This window comes from Balaenoptera borealis, assembly GCF_965194805.1.
Source record: "Balaenoptera borealis genome assembly, chromosome: 20".
Classification (NCBI taxonomy): domain Eukaryota; kingdom Metazoa; phylum Chordata; class Mammalia; order Artiodactyla; family Balaenopteridae; genus Balaenoptera; species Balaenoptera borealis.
The window spans coordinates 58,507,234-58,529,285 of record NC_138879.1 but is presented as its reverse complement, the minus strand read 5'-3'; the positions used below and the strand labels follow the sequence as shown (position 1 = coordinate 58,529,285).

The 22,052-nt window shown below is 44.3% G+C and overlaps 2 protein-coding genes across 5 annotated transcripts in view; both read left to right on the top strand.

The window, feature by feature from the left end:
* Positions 1–1,023: 1,023 nt before the first annotated feature.
* LOC309618897 (Golgi apparatus membrane protein TVP23 homolog B) lies at positions 1,024–20,616 on the top strand. 4 transcript variants are annotated; one of them, XR_014238664.1, is made up of 8 exons: positions 1,024–1,179; positions 4,434–4,516; positions 5,705–5,849; positions 9,792–9,881; positions 11,096–11,227; positions 15,616–15,744; positions 17,204–17,333; positions 18,451–20,616. XR_014238664.1 is itself a non-coding variant. In XM_082373375.1 (7 exons), the coding sequence occupies exons 1-7, from the start codon at positions 1,168–1,170 to the stop codon at positions 17,228–17,230; spliced, it is 618 nt and encodes a 205-aa protein (XP_082229501.1). In that variant the 5' UTR covers positions 1,024–1,167; the 3' UTR covers positions 17,231–18,385. The 4 variants fall into 4 exon arrangements, 3 of the variants coding, with proteins under 3 accessions (XP_082229501.1, XP_082229502.1, XP_082229503.1); XM_082373375.1 differs by lacking the exon at positions 18,451–20,616 and having other exon boundaries at positions 17,204–18,385; XM_082373376.1 differs by lacking the exons at positions 11,096–11,227; positions 18,451–20,616 and having other exon boundaries at positions 17,204–18,385.
* TEKT3 (tektin 3) overlaps positions 20,511–22,052 on the top strand; it is a 178,246-nt gene continuing 176,704 nt past the window's right edge. The window contains exon 1 of the mRNA XM_082373360.1: positions 20,511–20,581. The gene's annotated coding sequence lies outside the window, so the exon portion shown is untranslated. The remainder of the gene's footprint in view (positions 20,582–22,052) is intronic.

Here is a 22,052-nt window from a genome sequence, read left to right as displayed (position 1 = left end):
ACCAAAACCCTGGCATGGGCAGGCTAGATGCACAGGCCACCTGTTCCCAGCCTCCGCTTTCACCTCCAGGTGCAGGAATACCATCATTTTTCAAGCTTTCTCTCCCTGGAGAATTTTTTCTCCATTATTAGGAAATCAGGTTTAAGGTAGCACTGGCAAATAGCCATGTAAAAATTGTGATTTGAATGGAAAGAATCCCTTCAATTAAGGAAACATGCTTCTACACATTATTCCATGAGCCTTCCAACAGCAGTTTGACAGCAGGCTGGGCAGATAGGATATTGTTATAATCACAGTTTCAAAGATGACATAAAGTCCCTGAATTTCAGCTCCTTCAAGGGGCAAGATCACAATATTCACGGCTAAACTTAAAACCGTGATAAGAAAACATCTATTGAGTAGGTATGGACCCTGTAGAGATACCATTATCATCACCTTACCGAGGAAGGGAAGGACACATAGAGGTTAGCTAGATAGTTGGTTAAGTGGAGTAGACGGGCTCAAACCCAGGGGGCTCAGACTCCGGGGCCCACGCTCTCAGCCTCTCTCCTTACTGTTTCCCAGGTCTATCTTCCTCCCTTAATAAGACCCGCCATGTATAGGGTCCTCCTGCCTCGTTCTTCTTAACAACATTTACCCCTTCGCAGGAGGACATTTATTTCTTCAACTGCCTCCACTATTTAAGGTACAAAAGTAATCCTGTACGGAATTATACATCATCGTAAAACACTCAAACGAAATGAAAACTACGGAATAATCATGCCCCTGACCCCCACCCCTGCCCTCAGGACATCCACACTAGCGGAATGACACTCTGTAGGTAGCAGCAACATCTCCAGGCGACAAACCATGAAGTCCCTAAAGTAGCATCTTTTATTTTCCTCTCCTGCTTGGACCGGCCCGTGCCCCAGCCCGAGTCCTGGCTTCTCGCCCCGCCCCCTCTCTAGCCCCGCCCCGATCCTCCCACTCCGAATCGCCCCGCCCCTACGCTCGCCCCGCCCCCACATGCTCCTCCCCTGAGGGCCCGGAAGCGGAAGTTGGGTCGGGCTGCCGCTGTTACTCCGGCTCCTCCAAGCCCGTAGCGACCCCGCCTCGTCTGTTCCGGTCCCCGGCCCGCGGCTGCGGCGCTGACGTGGCTCCTGGAAGTGGGGCTGGCGCGGGACCGCCATGTTGCAGCAGGTAAGGGGCTGTGGGCGCGGAGAGAGGGCCGCGGCAGCTGGGCCGGGCCTGCAGGGTCTGAGGGGCGCGTGTTGAGCGTCCGGGGCCGCTGCCCGAGCCCGAGGAGGAGTGGGTGGGCGGCGGGCGGGGCGGCCGGGGGCGGGGCTGGGGTCCGGGCTGCGCTGAGGGCCGGCGCGGGTGTGAGAGGCGCGGGGTCGCGCCCGGGCGGGCGGCCGCGGAGACGTCGTGTGTGGCCGGGCGAGGGGAGGGGGGGCCGCCGCCCCGCACGTGGGATTAGGGGACCCCCCCCCGTCCTCGCGTTCAAGTTTGTGCTGTCACAGCAGCGTTGGAGGTGGCTGGTCCACTCCCGTGTCCGCATCTGCCCCTCCGAGCTAATTACAGCCCTCATGTGTAGGACCAGAGATTAGTAAGAATCATTTCTTAGTTTCTTCCTATTTTTAAAAAAGCTAAACTTTTAGTTAGATTTTGTAGGCGTTTTTTCGTCTTGAGGGGTTCCTGTGGCCCAGGCACTGTCCTAGGCCCCGGGGAAGGGCTGCGAACCGCACAGACGATTTCCTGCCCTGAATCGGAGGGTGAATTGGAGGGTGCCGGGGGTGTGGAGGCAAGATAAGTTAGAAGACTGAAGGTAGTTTTCACACGGCGATCACAGAGCCGGGGTGATGTGATAGCAGGTGTCTGCGAATAGGACAGCCTCGGGATTTAGGGTCGGAAAGCACCGCTCGGGGGAGGAGACCTGAGTGGGGAAAATCGGATGATGGTCTGCACCTGCGCCCAGGCTGAAGGAGGCTGGAGAAAAACGGTCTGCACCTGCGCCCAGGCTGAAGGAGGCTGGAGAAAAACGGTCTGCACCTGCGCCCAGGCTGAAGGAGGCTGGAGAAAAATGGTCTGCACCTGCGCCCAGGCTGAAGGAGGCTGGAGAAAAACGGTCTACACCTGCGCCCCGGCTGAAGGAGGCTGGAGAAAAACACACAACGGCGCTGACTGTTCCCACTTAAGCTTGCGGCCAGGCACCTCAAGCCAGCCCTTAGGGCCGGCGGGCAGTCGTCACCCTGCCCCCTCCGTAGCCCCCTCTCCCTCCCACCTAGGCTGCTCTCCAGGGCTTCTCCCTCAGACCTGCAGCGTTTCTTCCTGATCTGCTCTCAGCCCCTAGCCTTGCTGCTCGTTTCACTGAGAAGATGGAAGCCATCGGTGTCCACACCGCCTGCCATCTCCAGCTTTCCTCGTAATCTCCTGTTTACTCTGCCTTTGTTTTATGTAACTGCACTGTCTGTGCTGCATTTTTTTTTTTTTTTTTTGATGTGGACCATTTTTAAAGCCTTTATTGAATTTGTGCGAAAACAGTATTGCTTACCTTTTTTTTTTTTTTTTTTTTTAATGTTTTGGTTTTTTGGCCACGAGGCATGTGGGATTTTAGCTCCCTGACCAGGGATCGAACCCACACCCCCTGCCCTGGAAGGCGAAGTCGTAACCACTGGACCACCAGGGAAGTCCCGGTGCTGCACTCTTAAGTCGAGCCCTTTACTTGTGCGCTGGTTTCCATCCCCTCTTGCCTAAAGTACCCCCAGAGAATTCTAGCGTGTCGCCAAGGTGGAGACCACTGGTCTCATAGATGTGAATCCATTTTACATTTTCTAGCTTCAGCTGTCACTCCACTCTTCCACCTTCATTTAATACGAGGGCTTTCCCCATACGTACTCTGTGTGTTCCCACTTCTGTGCCTGTGAACAGATACCTAGTCAAGGGGCCAGAGGGAGCAGGAGGCCCAGCGGGTAAGCTCTCCTTCTGGAAGCCTCCCCACGGCCTGGTCCTTCCCTCTGCTCCTGTTTGCACTCACGTTACTTCTGGCACTGATGACAGTCTGCCACGTGTCGTAGGTGATTGCTCCTTTGTTTATTCACTCATGCCTTCAACAGATACTGTAGCGCCTGGCCTGGTGCTGTGCTAGACACTAGGATTTATTACAGTGCAGGGACGGAACTTGCCCTCCAGTAGCTTGGAGTCTAGGAGGAGGTAGGAGGAGTAGACGTGCAGTAAGAATATCCCGAGATAATTGTTCAAGTGGAGATTTGCCCAAGTGCCGTGGGAACGTGGGAAGCGGGGTGCCTGGGGATTTCAGGGCAAGTTTCTCAGCTGTTGCAGTGTTTGAGCTGAAAGTTGAAAGGTGATTTGGTGTTTGCCTGCTGGTCCGCTTCATAGGGGGTGGGGAAGGGAAGAGCTTCTGGGTAGAGAGAGCATGAAGGGCAGAAAGGTGGGAGGGCCCGAAGTGTTTTCCCGAGAGCAGGTCGTAACAGCGGTGCTGTAGTGCTCAGTGGGAGGGAGCGTTGTCAGGAGGTGAGCATGGGGTCAGGTCGTGAGCTGCCATGAGCTCTGGTTTGCTGTGCCTCAGGGATTGAAGTCTTATCCTGTACAGGGAGGGGCGCCGCTGGACAGATTGGGCAGGGGGGTGACATGGAATGCTCTCCATTTAGGGAGATACTCTGGGTAACGAGGGGCTGGAGTAGAGCGGGGGTGAGACCAGAGATGGCAGGTGAGTGTGGAGGGGCTGGCACTGTGAAGGGGTGAAGGTGTGAAGCCTGGCTGAGGCTGCAGGTGAGTGGCAGTGAGCTGAGGTGCGAACCACTTAGAGACCTGAGGTTGAGGAGGGAAGGGAAGTCGAGGACAGAAGGGAGATTCAGCATCAGGACTTTAAAACATCTCTTCACGCTGTAAAGGGCGCCTGAAGGAGCTTGCATGCTGATGGGAAACATCCACCAGGAGGACCTGAAGATACAGGAGACTGTAAATAAAGGGAAGAGTGATGGAACACGCCCCCAAGGAGGCGGGAAGAGAAGGGATTCTGCCTACAAGTAGCTGGTTTAACCTTGGAGGAAAAGGGACAGAGTTGTGAGAGGGGTCGGGAAAACAGGGCTGCAGTCAGCTGATTTTGTGGAGGAGCCAGAGACAGTTTATCTCGGCAGCCTCCGCCTTCTCTGACCTGGGAGAGCCGCCTGACGGTGGCTGCCTTGAGTTTGCGCTTGGCAGCTTCTTGGGTGGGATGGAGACGGCAGGTGCTTGGGTTGCCACGTGGGGTTTGGCCAGGTGATCAGGTTCGGGGGAGGGAACTGCCCTCGCCCCTTCCCTAGGCTGTGAGTTCCAGGTGGCCGTGACCGCGTCCTGCCGTCGTCTTCCGTATTGACTAGCGTGCTGCCTTGCATGTAGTAGGCATGCAATACGGAGTTTCATTCTGCTTCATGGATGTTTGCTTTTCCTATCAGGACAGTAATGATGACATTGAAGATGTTTCACTGTTTGATGCAGAAGAGGAGACAACTAGTAGGCCAAAAAAATCCAAAATCAGGTACGACAATAAGTTACAAGACTCGGGTTAGTGTCTGGTGCTGTTCTGTCCATCGCCTGGTGCCAGCGACGGGGTTTGGGGCAGAGTGGTTGTGACGTGCTGGTAAATATTGTGAATTGCTGCTTTGCTCTTTAGTCTGAGGTGAGGTGACATCTCACGTTTTCCCTGGAAATAATTGACATATGGCATTTTACTCAATACTGAGTTTTCAAATCTGCAAATCCAATTTTTTGAACACTGGTGTTTTTAATTCTGACTTTTGTACCAAGAATGCACCATTTCTTTAGATAGTTTCTGTAGATATATTACATTTTGATTTATTATGCAAATTTCAGGATTGTATCTTTTGTATCAACTAGTGTGAGAATATCAAGCCAAATATATTTCTATTCCAAACTTAGTTATCGCTAAAGAAATTCACTTGATGAAATCAAATTCTACCTGAACCTTGAAAACATCTCTAAGTGAGAGATGCCCGTCACAAAAGACCACGTATTATATGATTTTGTTTATGTGAAATGTCCAGAATAGGCAAATCTATAGGGACGGGAAGTACATTAGTGGTTGCCTAGGACTGGAGAAGGGTGGGATTGGGGTAAATGGGGGGTGACTGCCCATGGGTTTAGGCTTTATGTTTGGGGTCATGAAAAGGTTCTAAAATTGATTGTGTGATAATTGCACAATTCTGTGAGTATACCAAAAATCACTGAATTATACCCTTTAAATAGGGGAGTTGTGTGGCGTGTGGATTATATCACAACGAAGCTGTTGGTAAAACAGCAACTGTGCCTGATGGTTACTTTGTCTTAATGCCTGAAGTGATTTCTGAGGGCCTAGAAATTCTTAGGGCATGATTTTTAGACATGTGAAAATAGCAGTCAGTCCTAAGAGTGTAGTTTCCTAATTCCTCTAAGCTTGGTAAAATTTCTTGTTATGTATTTTGTGAAAGTTTATAATCAATGAGGTGTTAAAGTCACGTTTACATAGTGTATTCTCTGTGACAGCAGGGCCTAGTCAAATAATGGGACTTATGAAAAAAGAGAGGTAGGCGGTTTGCTTCTTCCTCAAGTCATCTTTTATTTTGACAAGACTCTGCATGGTTCTGCTATGGCTGAAACATTTTCATCTACATCTGCAGTACCTGTTGTAAATGTAATTGCATTTCTTTTATTATGTTTTGGTTTTCAGACATCCAGTGGCATCATTTTTCCATTTATTCTTTCGAGTCAGTGCAATTATAGTCTATCTTCTCTGTGAATTGTTCAGCAGCAGCTTTATTGCCTGTATGGTGACAATTATCTTGTTGTTGTCATGTGACTTTTGGGCAGTCAAGGTAGGTTTGATTGTTTTTATTTTAAAATCGTATTTATATGATGAGATTGAATGACGTGTAAACAGTAAAAAAAAAAAAAAAAAAAATGACACTTAGCATTTCCGATTGGTGTTAATTTATCTTTTTGTTACCTTAGGCCTCACCTGTGTCAAAGTGCCAGTTGTGGCAGATCACATGTAGGTTTACTGACTTGTCTGTGCTTTATGTTAACCTACATCAGCTTTAAAGTTAAACAAACAAATAAAAATGTGACCAGCAGCTATTGACTACACATATTACTTCTAATCCTCACCACTGGTTTCGCTTCAGGGTCACCTCCGGCTCTGCCGTGTATGATTTCTAGATAAGACCCCAGGGTAGTTTGTCCGCAAATACTCAAGTACCGACCATTGCAAAGGCTCCTATGTGAGCTTGAGGGCAGTGTCTCTCAGCCAGGGCCAGTTTTGACCCCCAGGGGGACGTTCGTTTGTCAGTATCTGAAGACATCTTTGGTTGTCACAACTGGGGGTGGGGGAAGTGTGCTATTGGTGTCACATGGGTAGAGGCCAGGGTTGCTGCTACGTATCTTAAGGTGCTCACACGGGGCAGCCCCCCACGTCAAGGGATCATCCGGCCCAAGATGTGGGTAGTGCTGAGGCTGAGGGACCCTGTTGGAGGGGTAGAAAAGAGTGTAAGAAGTGGTTCAAACTCAGAGGCAGTGGTAGGTAGAGGCATGGATGGATGGATGGAGAGAGAGGTATATAGATAGAGGGGCATGTGGTAAAGTAACTATGATAAAGTGTTAAATGTAGACACTAGGCGATAGGTATATGGGTATTCACTGTAAAACTTGACTTTTCTGTGTATTTGGAAATTTTCATAATAAAATGGTAGGGGGAAGAATTGAAGGCAAAAAAAAAAAAAAGGCAAAAGCTACTTTTGGAATTTGAGGTATGTATATTGATTCAAAAACCAGTAAGATGTTACAGCTCTGCTCATGCCCACCAACCCAGCCATTTTTAGATCTTTTGATTGTTACAGATATCAGAAGTGGTTGGCTTGGTGGTGGCCAGTTTCCGTAGGCCACAAAATGCTGAGAATAAAGATTACAAAGGTCTGTTTCCTGTAGGCTTTTCTTTTGTACAGTCTTCTTTGCCTTGTATTTCTTTGAATTTCTTCTGTTGCTTTATGCTCTAAAGTGTTTACTGTATCCAGGTCACAGTTTTGTTTTGAGGAACGTTTCTTTTTGTTGTTCATGTAATTTCTGCTTAGTCAAATAGAACACCACCTTCAGTCAGTTCTTCCTGGTAATTTCCAAAAATTATATAATTAGATCCTTGTGGGCTTAGAGTTTTAAAAAATATGGCCAGAGGGAGTTCCCTGGTGGCCTAGTGGTTAGGATTCCGGGCTTTCACTCTGTAGCCTGGGTTCAATCCCTGGTCAGGGAACTGAGATCCCGGGATGCAAGACGCAGCACGACAAATTAAAAAAAAAAAAAATGTGGCCAGAAAGTATATTTTCTGATAACATTTTTTTTTTTAAAAACAAGGGCTTAAAAAATACCCTTTCATCTGTGGCAGAATTACTTACAGATATGCAGACAATTGAGATATGAAATTAAGATGTCAAGAATGGGGAAATTATTAAATGGACTTGGGGAAGGGGGTGTGCAGGGTTCTGAATGTAGTTAGAACAGCAGTGTGTCGTAGTTGTAAATCTCAAGGCAGTTGTCAAAAGAAGATAATTATTAAAAAAATAAGAGATAAGATATTTAAAAATTGAAAAGAACTTAAATGTTATAACCCATATAGGGCTTTTGTCTTATTCTTTATTTTGAGAAATATAGTAAAAAAAAGAATAAATAGTTGTTTTCAAATTTTTATGGTAACTATTAGTAAAATTTAAAACATTGTGTGTCTTCCACAACATTGGAGAAGACAGGAGCAACTAAAACATAAGTCAAGAGAAGAACAAAGCAAGCGTCCAGGCACCTGAAATATCACAGGGCAGAGTGCAAGGGGATGGGAGCAGTAGCATATTAGTTGCAGCTCTAGATGTAATTTGATTAAACCCTCTTTTTAAAGATAAAAATTCTTAGATTTGGTCAAAAATCAAAGTCCAACCCAAAACATCTATCTATAATTGTAACAATAGAAAAAGTAAAAGAAGGCAAAGATAAGACCAATTCAAACAAAAAGAAACTTGACATTGTATTATTATCAGACAAAACAGAAATGAGAGTAAGACAGCATTCAGTGGAACAAGAAAGGTCAGTTGATGAGTCACGGTGAGGATCATTCACAGAACGACATCACATCAAACGATAGTGAAAAACTACTAGAAACACTAGAGAAGATGGAGGAACACTGTCGTGACAGAAGTGTAACAAACCACTGCCTTTGCAGATCAAAGCAACAAAAAGTACGTAAGGTTTGAAGGATCTGAATGAAATAACAAGGTCGCTTTCATAGCAGTATTTGGAACTCTGTATGTAGAGGCATAATACCTTCCTGTTCAGTTCCTGTGGAACATTTACAAAAGTTGACTAAATATCACTATGAAGAAAATCCAAAGAAATTGCCCAAAGCAGCTACATTTTCTAGTCCAGTACAACAGAACTGGAGATAATTAAAAAAGGTTGTCAAAATTGGGATTTTTAAAAAGAGCCATTCTGCTAAATATCTTGGCTTAAAAAGGAAATAAAAACTGTAAATATAGATTATTTACACCTTAATGATAATGATCATCTACATTTAAACTTTTGAAATGTGTCTAAAGCTGAATTCACAGGAAAAACAATAGACAAAAGGCTTTTATAATTAGAGGTCTAGAAGTTTCAAAAACAAAAATAATAAGCTTGAGAGAAATTTGGACAATAAACTAATAATGACAAAAACAGCAAGTAAAGAATTGGAAAATGGGAAAATGGAGGAGTTTGAGACTATTCTAAGAGCTGTTATTTGAAAGTGCCACTAAAATAGACCTCTGGCTGTTCTCGGTCTTCTTTGCCAGCTCTTCTCTTTTACTTAACCTTTGATTGGTAGCATTTCTACAAAACGAAGTTTGGTCTCTAAGGCTCCTCCTCTTCTTCTCCTTCTGTATTCCTTTCATTATGTTAGGGAAGCTATCACAGCAATTTGTTACATTAGCTAAGAGGGAAAGAGCTTGGTGCATTTCAAGTACTGAATGAAGGTCAGTGCCTATAACCATAGTCTTCGTTTGGGCTGCTGTCCAGAATACCAGAGACTGGGTGGCTTACAAGCAACAGGAATTTATTTTTCCAAGTCCTGGAGGCTGGAAATCCAAGATCAGGGTGCCAGCATGGTCAGCCTCTGGTGAGGGCCCTCCTCCGGTTCCAGACTGCTAATGTCTCGTTGTATCCTCACATGACTGAGAGCAGAGAGAGGATGAAAGCTGTCTCGACTCTTATGAGGACACTAATCCCATTCACAAAGGCTCCGCCCCCATGGCCTCATCTAATCCTAATCACCTCCCAGAGGCCCCCTCTTGATACCGTCACTTGGTGATGGGGTGGGGGCAGAGTTTCAACCCATGAATTTGGGGGGACACAGTATTCAGTCCATAACCTTTTTTAGAGATACATAGTTATAAAGTATATGTAGCTGTGGTCAGGATATGTAGGAAAAAGTAGGTCCCAGTAGCTAAAGAGCAAGGGGTTTAGAAACACATTAGGGAACTGGAGAAAGGACAAGAGTTCGCGAGGGAAAAGAAGGGTAATTTTTATGGATGTGCTGACCCTGTCACCTCTGCCCCTGTGGGGCCTGCCATTGCCATTTTATTTACTCTTTTGTCCAGGCCTGGTACGTAGTGGTCTTTAACTGGATATTATGGCGGGAAAGCTGATGATTTCTTGTTTGTGAACTGTTACACTAAGATACGATGTTATGGTAGACCTGTAAATAATGTTTTTAAAATGTGTGTGCATATATTAATCTTTACCAGAATGTCACAGGTAGACTAATGGTTGGCCTGCGCTGGTGGAATCATATTGATGAAGATGGAAAAAGCCATTGGGTGTTTGAGTCCAGGAAGGTAAACTGCTTTTGTTTTGTTTTGTTTTGTTTTTTTTTGAGTGTCATTCAAAAACTTATGTGTAGATACATTTGAGTATTTAAGGGTCAATTACCTAAACACTTCAGCTGCATGTACACATAAGGGACCGCCCCAGATCGCTTGGCATGGTATAGCACAGAACCAGATGGCCTTAAAACTTGCCGTGTGTTTCTCTTTAGTTCCGACTAGAAACGGGGCGTGTCCAGGAAAGAACCCTGAGAGGGCTTGGGCTCAGGGTTTATGTCGCGTGCTTAGCTGCCTCCCAGGGGCTGCTGCTTGAAGGGTCTCTGTTTGGGACCCTCCGCCCGGTGTGCCTTGCCTAGTGTAGCTCCCTCCACTGGCTCCGTCTGTCCTTGCCCCCGGGGTCCTCCTCCGTTCGTGCGCAGGAGAAGGAAAGAGGAGGGTTGCAGCTGGATAGAAAACCTGAGTCAAGCAGGGAGCAGTCTGTTCTTCAGGCTGCGCCCTCAGAAGCCCTAGGGGACCTTGCTCTGTTTCGGGTTAGCCTGCTTATCTGCAGTGGAAATCAGTTTGGGAGCCAGAGGACAAAGTTCCTGGAGACAGCGCCAGTTAAATTGCTTGCCTTCTGCTTGCAAGGGCCCTGACTGGGACTCCTCAGAAAGCAGCTTTGTGCCCAGTGAGCCCAGAGTCCTTTATCTTATAAAATCTACCTTGGGAACCACTCAGCGCCCTTTTAAATTCCTGGGTGTTGCTGAGACATTCTGGTCATTGTCCAAATCCCTTGACTCCATTTCTTCCTGTGGACCCTGACTTGACCTTTTAGTCTCCAGGATGACCATAGCCTTGATTTCCTGAATCCTCACCTAGGAAGGCATCTTTCAAAGCTTGCTGATGAATAATCAGTGAAAGTGCAAGAAGGATTGACTAGAAGCCTATCAGAGGCCACCCTTACTGTCTTGGGTGATGACAAACTGTCCACTCTGCCCTGAAAATGAAACATTCTCGATTTAAAACAAAGTACGTTAAGATCAGTTCCAAAAATTACAGTAGTGGTAGATCTACTGTTTTATTTGAGGGGGATTGTGGGGCAGGGGGTAGGAGTTCTAACTTGGGACTTGGGTTGTCTGTATTAATTTATTTGAATTTGAGGGTAAGGGGTTTTTCATTAAAAATGTTAAACTTTTTGCTGATAAGTATCACAGAACATTGGTTATTAAATTCATGTTCTTTTGTAGGCCTCTTCTCAAGACAGTAAAACTGTTTCAGAGGCTGAGTCAAGAATCTTCTGGTTAGGACTCATTGCCTGTCCGGTGCTGTGGGTAATATTTGCCTTTAGTGCCCTCTTCTCCTTCAGAGTGAAGTGGTTGGTGAGTATCAGTGTGGAGCTGTCAGTGACCCACTAAGGTGGCTGGTGGACCACCTGTGTTAACATTAGGGGCCCATCCTGAATAGGCAGCTTCATCATGTATTTCCCAGGTTTGGTTTCTCACCTCTGCTTTTCTCTAAGTGCAGAGAGCAGAGTCCTGTGAAAGACTCCATCTCACCGGTTCTCCAGGTGCTTAGCAGAATTTGATTTTGCCCATCTTGTTCAGTGATTACCACATTTATCACATAATCTTGTCGGTCGGGGATGGTCAGTAAACTCCAAACATGCTTAGCTTGGTTTGGAACTAACAGAGTGGTCTTTTCTGAAAATACTGGTTGGTAACCTGTTCTGGTTATCTATTGCAACAGTCATTTTATGATCTCTCGCAGTTTCACTGGTTCAGAAGTTTGGAAAGGGCTTGTCTGGAAAGTTCTGGCTTGGGATCTTTTGTACTTGTGGTCAGACAGTGGCTGGGGGCTGGTGAGGCTTCTCCTCTCTGTGGGGTCCCATGGCCTCTCACGCGGCCTTTCCACATTGCTGCTTGGGGCTTCATTACAGGCTGGTGGCCTCATGGCCGTTAGACTGCTTACTCGGAGGGTCACAGCTCCAGTTGAGAGTGTTTTAGCTCACAAGCTGTATTACCTTGTACAACTGTGTTAGTTTGCTAGGGCTGCCATAACAAAGTATCACAGACTGAGTGGCTTAAACAACAGAAATTTATTTTCTCCCAATTGTGGAGGTCTGTCTCTTTGGCTTGTTGACTGTCTTCTCCCGGTGTCTTCACGTGGTCTTCCCTCTGTACATGTCTGAGTCCTAATCTCCTCTACTTATAAGGGCACCTATCATATTGGATTAGGGCCCACCCTAGTGACCTTATTTTTCCTTAATTCTTTAAAGACCCTGTTTCCAAATACAGTCACATTCTGGGGTCCTGGGATTGTATATATATATAAACATATACATTCTGGGGGAACAAAGTTCAGCCCCTGACAACCACCTGGCCTCAGAAGTCACAGCATCACTTTTGGCATCCGTCCACATTCAGGAGAATGGAAATTAGGCTCTACAGCTTGATGGGGGCGTAAGAAGGTTCTAGAAGAGCATGTGGAGATACAGTTGCTACCATCTTTGGAAAATATAATCTGTCACTTAGCCCAAACTGTGTGTCTTATTCTTTTAATAATTGATTTTATCTCACTTAATACTTACTGGTATCAGATGTATTTTGGCCTTAATTGTGTTTTTTCCCCCTGTTTTTAATATTTCCTTGTCTAGTTCGCTGTATAGGTTCTCTTTTCCTTTGTGCATACACGTACATAAATACTTTCCCTTTTGAGATTTGGAAGGTGTATTTTCTGTTTTTAGTTTTTCTAGTAGTTATCTGTATCACGTAACCCTCTTTCATGCATTTCATGTATCATACCCTCTTTCATGAATTAAGAAATGTATTTAATGTCTTGATTTCCTGCTGTGAAAGATGTAAAGTTAACATTCATGCCTTCTCCCACCTTTCCTCCCTGCTTCCACTTCTGGATTTTTGTTGGTTGTAGTCTTACTTTAGTTATTTTAAGTAATATACTTACTCCTGTTTATTGACTTAGAGACTGTTTAGAAAGAGAATGAAATAAACACTCTTACATTCCCTCCTTTGTTTCTTCCCTTTCTATGCCTGAGCTTTGTTTGTTCCAGTTTTATTTTTGTTGTCAAGGTTTATAACAATTACCTTTTGAAACGGTATTTGTTACTGGTTGTTCAGTCTTTGATCTACTTTTAAATAAATTGATTCAGTCCTTTTATTGCAGCTTCTCCTTTACCTCTTGGTTGGCTGAATTTCATTGTTGGGTGATTTTTTTCAAAAAACTTGTGGGTGTTGTTTTCCTTTGGCCCTGTCATGTTTAAGAATATGAGCCTGTTGACTTTATTCTTGAATAAACTTTTGTTTTTTCTTTTCTTTATGAATAAACTCTTTATGCTTGAATAAATTCTTTATTTCTTCATTGAAAAAAGTTTCTTTATTCTTGAATAAAGAGTTGGCTAAGTTAATATTCTTGGGTCACAACTTTTTTCTCTCACCATTTAGGAGACATTACTTTCTCATTTTCTAATATTGAATATTGTAGAGAAATCTGAGGCCTGGCTTACTTAACCTCTGTGTAAGGCAGTGAATTGTTTTTCTCCCTGGACAAATAATTTTTGTTAATCATTCTTGAAGTTTTAAAATAGCATACATAACCAGATTGTCTTTGTGTTTATCTTTCTGTATTGCTTTTTCTGGAAACTGTGTGCCCCTCTAATATGCAGGCACAGGTTTTGCTTTGAATCAGGAAAATTATCTTCTTTTGTCTTTACATTTATTTATGTTCTGTTTTTTTGGTGTCTCTAATTCTGAGGTACCAGTTACCTCTGTGTTGGATCATTTTTATCTGTTCTCATCTACCATCTTAAATGCTTTCATCTCTCATCTTTTTCCTTTCTGGTTATTCACTCAGCACATCTTTTTAAAAGAGTCTGCCATATGCCGGAGCTGTCCTGGGCGCTGGGGATATGATTAAGGGCCTGATAAACAAGATAACTGCTCCGATAGCACCGGGTTCTAGTGGAGCAGCGTGTAGACAGACAGCAAATAAGGGTTGTTAGAAAGGTGATACAAGGTAACAGAGTGGAGAGTGCCAGGGAGACCGGAGTGGGCTGCTTTAGCAAGGGCTTCTCAGCGTTTCCTGAGCTCTGCCGGCTCCGTTTTCAACTCCTTCTGGTGTCTTGTCTTACCTTCATTCTCTTTGAATTCTTATCTTTAGGTTCTTCTGTAGGGTGACGTATGCTTCAGGAACGCGTTTATTTTGGTGGACTCTGTTTCTTTTTAGAATCAATTCTTCGCCTGCCTTTTGCATACTGTGTTCCTTTCTTCTTTTGGTTTTCTGCTGTGGTTCTGCGTAGCTGCCTTTCCCTGTTCCCCTCCCCATTTTGCTCCTGTTCGCAGTGGCAGCTCTGTCCAGACCTTCTCTTTATGCTGGTTTCGTGTGGGTGAGTTCTCCTTGCCTGCCTGCCTTGTTGCCTGAGACGTCTGGGCTCTGCTGTGAGCTGCGGTTTGGTCGCCTGAAGGTGCAGGTGTGAGGAGGGGACCGCAGCCCTGCCGCCGGCTGCCTCGGCTGGCTTGCTGGGGTTCCTTCCCTCACGCGGTGGGGTTCTTGTTGCTCTGTCGTGGCTCTGCCCTCCTGCTTCAGATCCTTTGTGAGCCCCTGGAGCCTTCACCTCCCCCTGGGCAGGCAGCCCAGCCTTTCTGTGGCAGTGCTTCCCCTTCCCTAGAGCGGAGCCGGGAGAGGGGGCGAAAGGCGGTTTGGGCTCCTGTTTTAAGACCACAGGGCAGGAAGGGGGCATCCCGTCCCTCAAGCCTCCGCACCCACCGTTCTCTGCGGTGATGGGCTTGATGACCGTTGGCCCTCCTGCCTCTCAGACCATTTGCTTATTCTAGAACAGGGCTTGGCAAACTGTGGCCTGCAGGCCAAATCTGGCCTTAGCCTGTTTTTGTAAATTTGTGTTGGAACACAGCCTTGCCTGTTTACATATTGCCTGTGGCTGCTCGGGGGCTAGAATGGCAGAGTTGAGTATTTGCAACAGAGACCATATGGCCTGCAGAGCCTAAAATATTTATCATCTGGCCCTTTACAGAAAAGCTTTGTAGAATATTTAACCGTGGGATCCCCTCATGTTGTTCTAATTAACTTTTCTTCAATGATATTTAAATAGTAGGCTTGCGTTTCTTATTCTCAATCCTTAGCGGTCTTAGTGGGGTCACCTATAGGATTGTGGCCACAAGGAAGAAACAACTCTGTTGAAGTGCATTTCTTCCTAGTGCTGTGTCCCCCTCTGCCCACTCCCCCCACCTCCTTGTCACAGAAGGCAAACCCCTGTTGATTGCTACCTTGAGGCACCGGTTTGCTTTCTTAGAAGCCACTTGTTGCCCACACATTAGCATAGAGCAGAGACTCAGCTCTGTGTGCTTTCAGTGTGTTGAACTTGATCTATCTCTTGACCATTCTTTTGGAATTCTTAAGGAAATAGTTAACATTTGAGCCCCTTCTGAGTCTCATTTACTTTTTTTATATCTTTACTCACAGAACCATGGAAAATATTAGAGAATGGTCCCCCCACTGCACCCCCGGGGCTGGCACAGAGCATGTGTGTTGATGGGTGCTTGTTGGGTGGTGCAGAGCGCGTACTGGACGGGTCTGCTCTGGGAGGGAGGGCGCACGGGAGTCTCACGGCCACAACCCCCCTTCACAGAGCTTCCTCTTCCTGCTCTTTCCCGAGACAGTCTTCGCGTTTTGTTTATGGCAGAGAGACAGTCAGTCAGCGTCAGGCCCGTAACTGTTGGTTATTCCCCTCTCCCAGGCGGTGGTTATCATGGGCGTGGTGCTGCAAGGGGCCAACCTGTATGGCTACGTCAGGTGCAAAGTGGGCAGCAGGAGGAATTTAACCAGCATGGCTACATCGTACCTGGGAAAGCAGTTTCTAAGACAAGTAAGTGTTCTCTGGGTGTCAGGGTGATTTGGATGCGGTCAGTGACTAATGCAATGATGATTTCTAACTCTTGTAGTGCTTAATTTCTATGAAGTACTTAAAAGTTTTTTAAAGGGACATACTTATTTAAGTATGACATGATGATGATAAAGTTATTTTAATTTCGCTTTGGAGGCTTTTAGGGCATTCCAGAAATGTATTGTCGATATCCTGAAATTATTTTAAAACCAGAGGGATAAATGTTCATTGATAACTTTTTTTTTTTTAATTAGCTGAAGTTCAGTTGCTTTCCATTACTTCCGGTGGCTCTAAATGAACAATTTTGAAGAATGTATCAATATAGTGTATGGTTTTAGGGTTTATAGTAAGAACAAGTTAGAAACATAATAAGCCCATATAGTTAAAGATTGTTTTAAAGTACTCGGTTTGTTTTTGAAGGATGTATAGGTTTTACTATAGTTCCCCGATATGAAGATTTAAATCGGAGTTTCCCATGGGGTAAGTGGTTTTCATAGGTAAATAGTAATTGGTAAAACCTTTGGGAAATTGATTAGGTCTTTGTATGAGTGATGTCTCGTGTTTGTGTTCATGCAGTAGGTTGGGCAGGTAACGTTATACAGGACGGTTACGGGTTCTCAACCTGGGACATGCATCAGAATCTCCTGGAGGGCTAGAGCACAGATTGTGGGATCCTACCCCCAAAGTTTCTTATTTAGTTGCCCTGGGGCCGGGTCTCATAGGTCGCGTGTTTGCAGGTTCCCAGGTGGTACTGATGTTGCTGGTTCAAGGATTACATTTGTGACTAAAGCCCTGAGAGGCTAAGTGACTTCTCAGGAACATACAGAAACAAAGTGGTGCAAAGCTAGGGCTTAACCCAGCTCTCTTGAAATCCAGTGCCGTTTCCTGTACGGTTTCTCTTATATAAAAGTTAAGAAGTAGGGAAAATGAGGATTCTTGTAGGGACATGACTCTCCTCCTGAGGGGTTTTGCAGAGTCCCAGTATACCTTGCTGGGTAAGGTCCACCTCATGGTAATTGTCAAGTGTGTGCTTAATAGGTTTTTTTTTTCCCTTACAATTACCAGCATTCAGGTGAAATTGAACCTTGAGCTTGACATACATGGACAGGGTCAGTAGACTTACATGGCACTTGCTGATGCTCTGCTCAAATGAGAGTGACTTGCTGGACATCTGGGTGGACCCATTGCTTTACTTCTCTAGCATGACAGTAATTTTTAACATAGTTGGGCCATGGGATGCCAGGTAATGTAGTAGCTGGCTGTGCTGGCAATTACGAAATGTTTTCCTAGTGCTTTAAATCTGGTATGTTAAGTAAAATAGCTTTTAGTGTTACGGAGTTGTTTCTCTTTTGCAAGTAAACTAGCTTTTCGTGTTACGGAGTTGTTTCTCTTTTGCAAGTAAACTAGCTTTTCGTGTTACGGAGTTGTTTCTCTTTTGCAGACCACTGGAGACGATCAGACCTCCTGAAGAGAGTGAGGGAGCCTGCGTGTTCTTTCCACTGGGAACAACTGAAGGGGGTCTTGACTCTGAACCTTTAGAACTCAGTACCTATTGCAAAGAGGAGTGTTGGGTTTGTTTTTCCATTTTAAAGTTTACTTTAAAAAAAAGGAAAAGTAGTTTTCATATTAAGTTTTTACTTTCTAGCATATGGGGCTTGAAGGTGTGGTGTAGCTAGAAACATTGTTAACATTTGGTTCATGGTGTACCTATGTGTATGCACATAGTTGTGTAAGATCCATGTGTCTTAAATTAACGGAAGTGTTTGTGTTCATGCCCATATGGAATGGAGACCTTTGCATTTTGACCCACAGAACAAGAAGGACCTTCCTAGTCTATCTCAGAACTCTCTGTGTTTACATACTATTTCTGTAGATTATTTTAGGTTTTGCTTCCATGGTAAGAATGAGCACTTTGGCTTATATATAGAGTTAGAAATAATTGTTAATTTTACACTTAATACATACTTCATGATGAAACTTCTTATCCTAGGCGTTTACAGGCAGGTAAAAACCAAATTTGGGCTATTGGTGTTAACTGGTTTCTAAAATTTTGTTTATTTTTATTTGTAATGAGTCACGTACTTAAGGCCCAGTTAACATAAAAGGAATTTTCGTAGTTTATGTTCATGGGATACGTAGGCATTGCTGCTGTTCTATTTATTTTTGGGGAAAGATAGCCAGATTTTACTTTGGAACCTTCCAGAAGCTCTTCAGTGGTCCTTGGCCTAATGAAATCGATCTTTTACCACTAAAAGAGTATTATTCTTATGTCATAGTGAGAATAATCATTTCGATACTTGGCATTGTAAATGCCTAAAAGACGTTTTATTTTACGAATCTATTTTTTTTCTTGCTATAATGGGGATATTGTAAATCATGTATTAATGGTATTTCTTAAAACAATATATGTAACAATCCGCAAACTATTGTAGGCATCTGTAAATTCTGTTGTAGGTACTGTAAATTTTGTTTTAATCGGCAGATAGATTATTTTGTGATTGTATTTATACATTGTTAAAAATTTTTTGAAGATGTTTTGTTTAATTGAATGTCTCTTATTGGCGTGATAGCTTTGAAGGTGCATAACTTTATATTTGTATAAAACTCTACTGCTTACAAAGCACTTTGATGCTCGTAATCTCATTTGATCCTCACGACAAGCCTGTTACGTGTGATGCCGGTTTATAGGTGACGAAACAGGACTTCAGGTTATTGACTGACTTGCCCAAGGAGACACTGATTACAGGAAGACCCATCAGGACATATTACTGATTTTAGAGGAAATACTTGTCTCTAAATGTCCTTTCCTTTCGTACGAATCATTAATTTACTAAGTCATTAATTTGGTAAGTGCTTGTTTCCCATTTTATTTATACTTGTCTGGTGAGGAAAGTGGATGCTGCGTAAATGTTTTTATTTAACCTGAAAGATCTGGTGTCAGTCTGTAGAGCTGAGAGTCTAATGGGGGGGTTGCTCTTGAGGTAACTGTTGTTATTTGAGGCTGCAATCCTAAACCAAATATGAATTGAATTTTGGAATATGCACGTGGCAGGACCTACTGTTTATCCCCCAATATTCATTTTTCCCTTCTATTCATTTCCCATTTATTAGCCAGGACATGGCAACAAAGACAGGTTTTCCCAGATTTTCTTGCTGCACCTTGGCTACGCTTCCAGGAAGTATTCTTAGAAGGCCGGCATGCGCGTCCCCTCCCCTTTTCACCCCTCTTAGCTGAAATGTAGACAGAATAGATGGCGCTTGAACAGCTGTCATGGACGATGAGGTGGAAGCCTCATTTTGAGAACAGAGAAATAAGGTAGAGATTGAGTTCCCTCTGATGGGGCCAGCAGCCCTGAACTGCCTGTCTGACTTTTTAAGCGAGAAACAAACTTCTGTCGTGTTTAAGTGTTATTGCTTTGGTTTTTCTGTTGCTACAGCCTAAGTGAATTCTTATCAATACAGTATATTTTCAGCAACCCCCATAATTGTTTCCATTAGTACAGTATTTGAGATGTAATAGTTCAGCAAATACATATTTGCTCTTTTCTCTGTGAGGTAACTAAGCTAATATTATAGATGCTAACGAGTCCAGCTGTTCCAGATGCTGTTGCTGTGTAAAAATTCACCCCAAAACTTAGCAGCGTAAAACAGTCATTTTATTACGCTTACACAAGCTGTGGGTCAGGAATTTGGGTGGAGCTCAGTGGGGACAGCTTTCCTCGCTGCACAGTCTGGGGCTCGGCTGAGAGATTTGAAGGCCGGGTTTTGCACATTGGCCAGGAGGCAGGAAACATCTGGGGGCATCTTCACGGATCTGGAGGTTGATGGTGGCTGTCAGCTGAACCTCAGCCAGGTGCTGGTTGGAACACCTACGTTTGTGGCCTCTGGGTCGTCTCTCTGTGGAGGCTCATCTGGGCTTCTTCACAGCCTGGCAGCTGGGGTCTAAGACAGGCTTCCCCAGGGAGCCAGAGAAGTGTGTGACGTTTTTATGACTAGGCTCGGGGTTCACATAGTGTCACTTCTGCCATACTCTGGTTGAAGCAGCCACTAAGGTCCCCCTGAGTTCACGGGGAGGGGACATAGCAGCCATCTTTGGAAAGTAAAATCTGCCACACATACTTTAAACGTTTCAAGACTGGAAAACTACTTGAAGAGACCGAGGGTAGCAGGTGTTGCTTTCTTTTTTATCTTCCCTGGTCAGCCTTGAGCACAGGTGAACTGACTGAATGGTGCAATTAAAATGAAAGTAACATTGCATTCTGTAGCCCCCAGTGTGCCTGTTGTTTGGCCCACAGCTCTGAAACATAGGCAAGGGTGTGTGTGGTTGTGTGGAGGTGATGGCACAGTAAGTCCACCATGGTGTCAGTACTGTGGCCCTTTAAATTTGTAAAACTCTTTAGAGCTCATTCAGAGTTCTTTTATGTCTATTACCTCATTTGATTTCCCCCGTAACCTCTAGAGGGAGATCACGAATAACCTCATGTTACAGATGAACAGCTAAGACGGAGAAAAGTAAAATAATTTACTGACGATTTCGTGTAGTAGAGACAGTGGTGCTCCCCAGTATTCCCTTTGTTCTCCGGTACTTCCCACCAGCTCCCTGATGAACTGAAGCTATGAGATCAGTTATGGCCCGTGTGATGTGAGTGAAGGTGACCTGCATCGCTTTTGGGTGAGGAAGGTGCAACCGATGTGAGAGTCTCTAATCTTTCTTCCCTTCTGTGGCAGCCAGTGGTGCTCGAGATGGTGCCTCGGCCAGCTGGGTCCCTGGGTGGCTTGTAGAGCAGAATCCCCCACGTGCTCCTGTTGGACGAATGGCGTAAGTGAGCAATAAACTTTTGGTGTGTGAAGTCACTTGATTTCCTGGTTAATTTGTTTCCATAACATAACAACGTAATAGCCTCTTCTGACGAATATAGGTGCACAACTGACAAGTAATACTCAGAAAACTTTTAAGTCCTAATTCAGTAATTTCTCCACCGTTCCATGCTATTTCCTTTTGAAAGGAAAGAAATTGGAATCTGGTCCCTTAGTGCAGTGTCACCAATTCTAATCAGAACAAACAGGTGAAGTTGACCGGGTGAAAATTCAACTAGGAGCGTCCACCTCCATCTAAAGGGACAGGAGCTTCTCATTTCCAGCCACTTGTTGCCACTCAGGAGTGTGGTTCCTGCGTTGCTAGGGTTTTCAGTTTTTTAAGAGGAATGGAAAATCTGGATGTTTATATGAAATCTGATCTTTTAATGTTTGTAAATTAAATTTTAAAAGGAAAAAAAGAAAACATATGTGAAGTCAAACTGAGTATGTTTGCAGGTCAGGTTCAGCTGTGCTAACTTTTGTGGCAGTGCAATGATGTTCAAACTAGTAGAGCTCTTTCTTCTAAGTCTTGTGTCAAAGCTGAATGAATATCTGTAATGAGCAAAGCAGAGCTGCTCTAGAGGAAACAGGTTTGGAGGTTCTGGAATCGCCCGCTCAGCCCCTAACTACCATTTTCCAAGGAGCCCCCGAGCCACTGTTTGCTGCAAACCACTGCTGGGAAGGTGAAACCAAAGTCTGCCTGGTTTTGAGGAACACGTTCTCAAATCATATGTCACATACATTTTTCAATTAAAAATAAAGTCGAAATAATATCAAATTCTTGTGAGAAGCAGGAAGCATTCCTTAAAACCTTAATATTGTTATTCTACAAGGAAAAGAGCAATCTTATCACTTCCTGAAGAAGTTAAATTTAGTGCCAAGAAAAAATGTAGTCTTATGTATAACTTTTCCCCACTACGATTAATTAAAAAATAATAATTAAAGCAGTCATGGTCAGAAAACCGAAGGGCTACAAAGAAATGCAAGTCTTATCCGACTCTCAGTTCTGCTCCCGAGAAGCAAACTTCTTCAGCTGCTGCAGGTTTTGGGGTATTTGCTTCCATACTAAATAAAATGCTTACTGTTCGTACAGTGTTTCTTGACTTATCAACTTTCTATAATAGCTGTTGGCTTCCTGCCAAGAAAACTGAAGCTTTGACTCAAACCCCTGCCCCTCATATAGTTTGAGCACTGTTTTTTTTCCCCCACTTGGTTGTAACAGTCAAGGCTCAACATAAACCTCCATTTCTTATTTCTTAAGTTATCTGATGTTTAACTGTTTTCTCTATTAGTAATTTGTTCAACTGCAAGTAACAGGAAATTCCACAAATAATAGTGGCTTAAACAAAAAAAGGGTTTGTGTGTTTTTCTACAGAGGAGGTCTGAAAGTGGGCACTTGCTGGTGTTGATGCAGTTACTAAACGGTTCCTCAG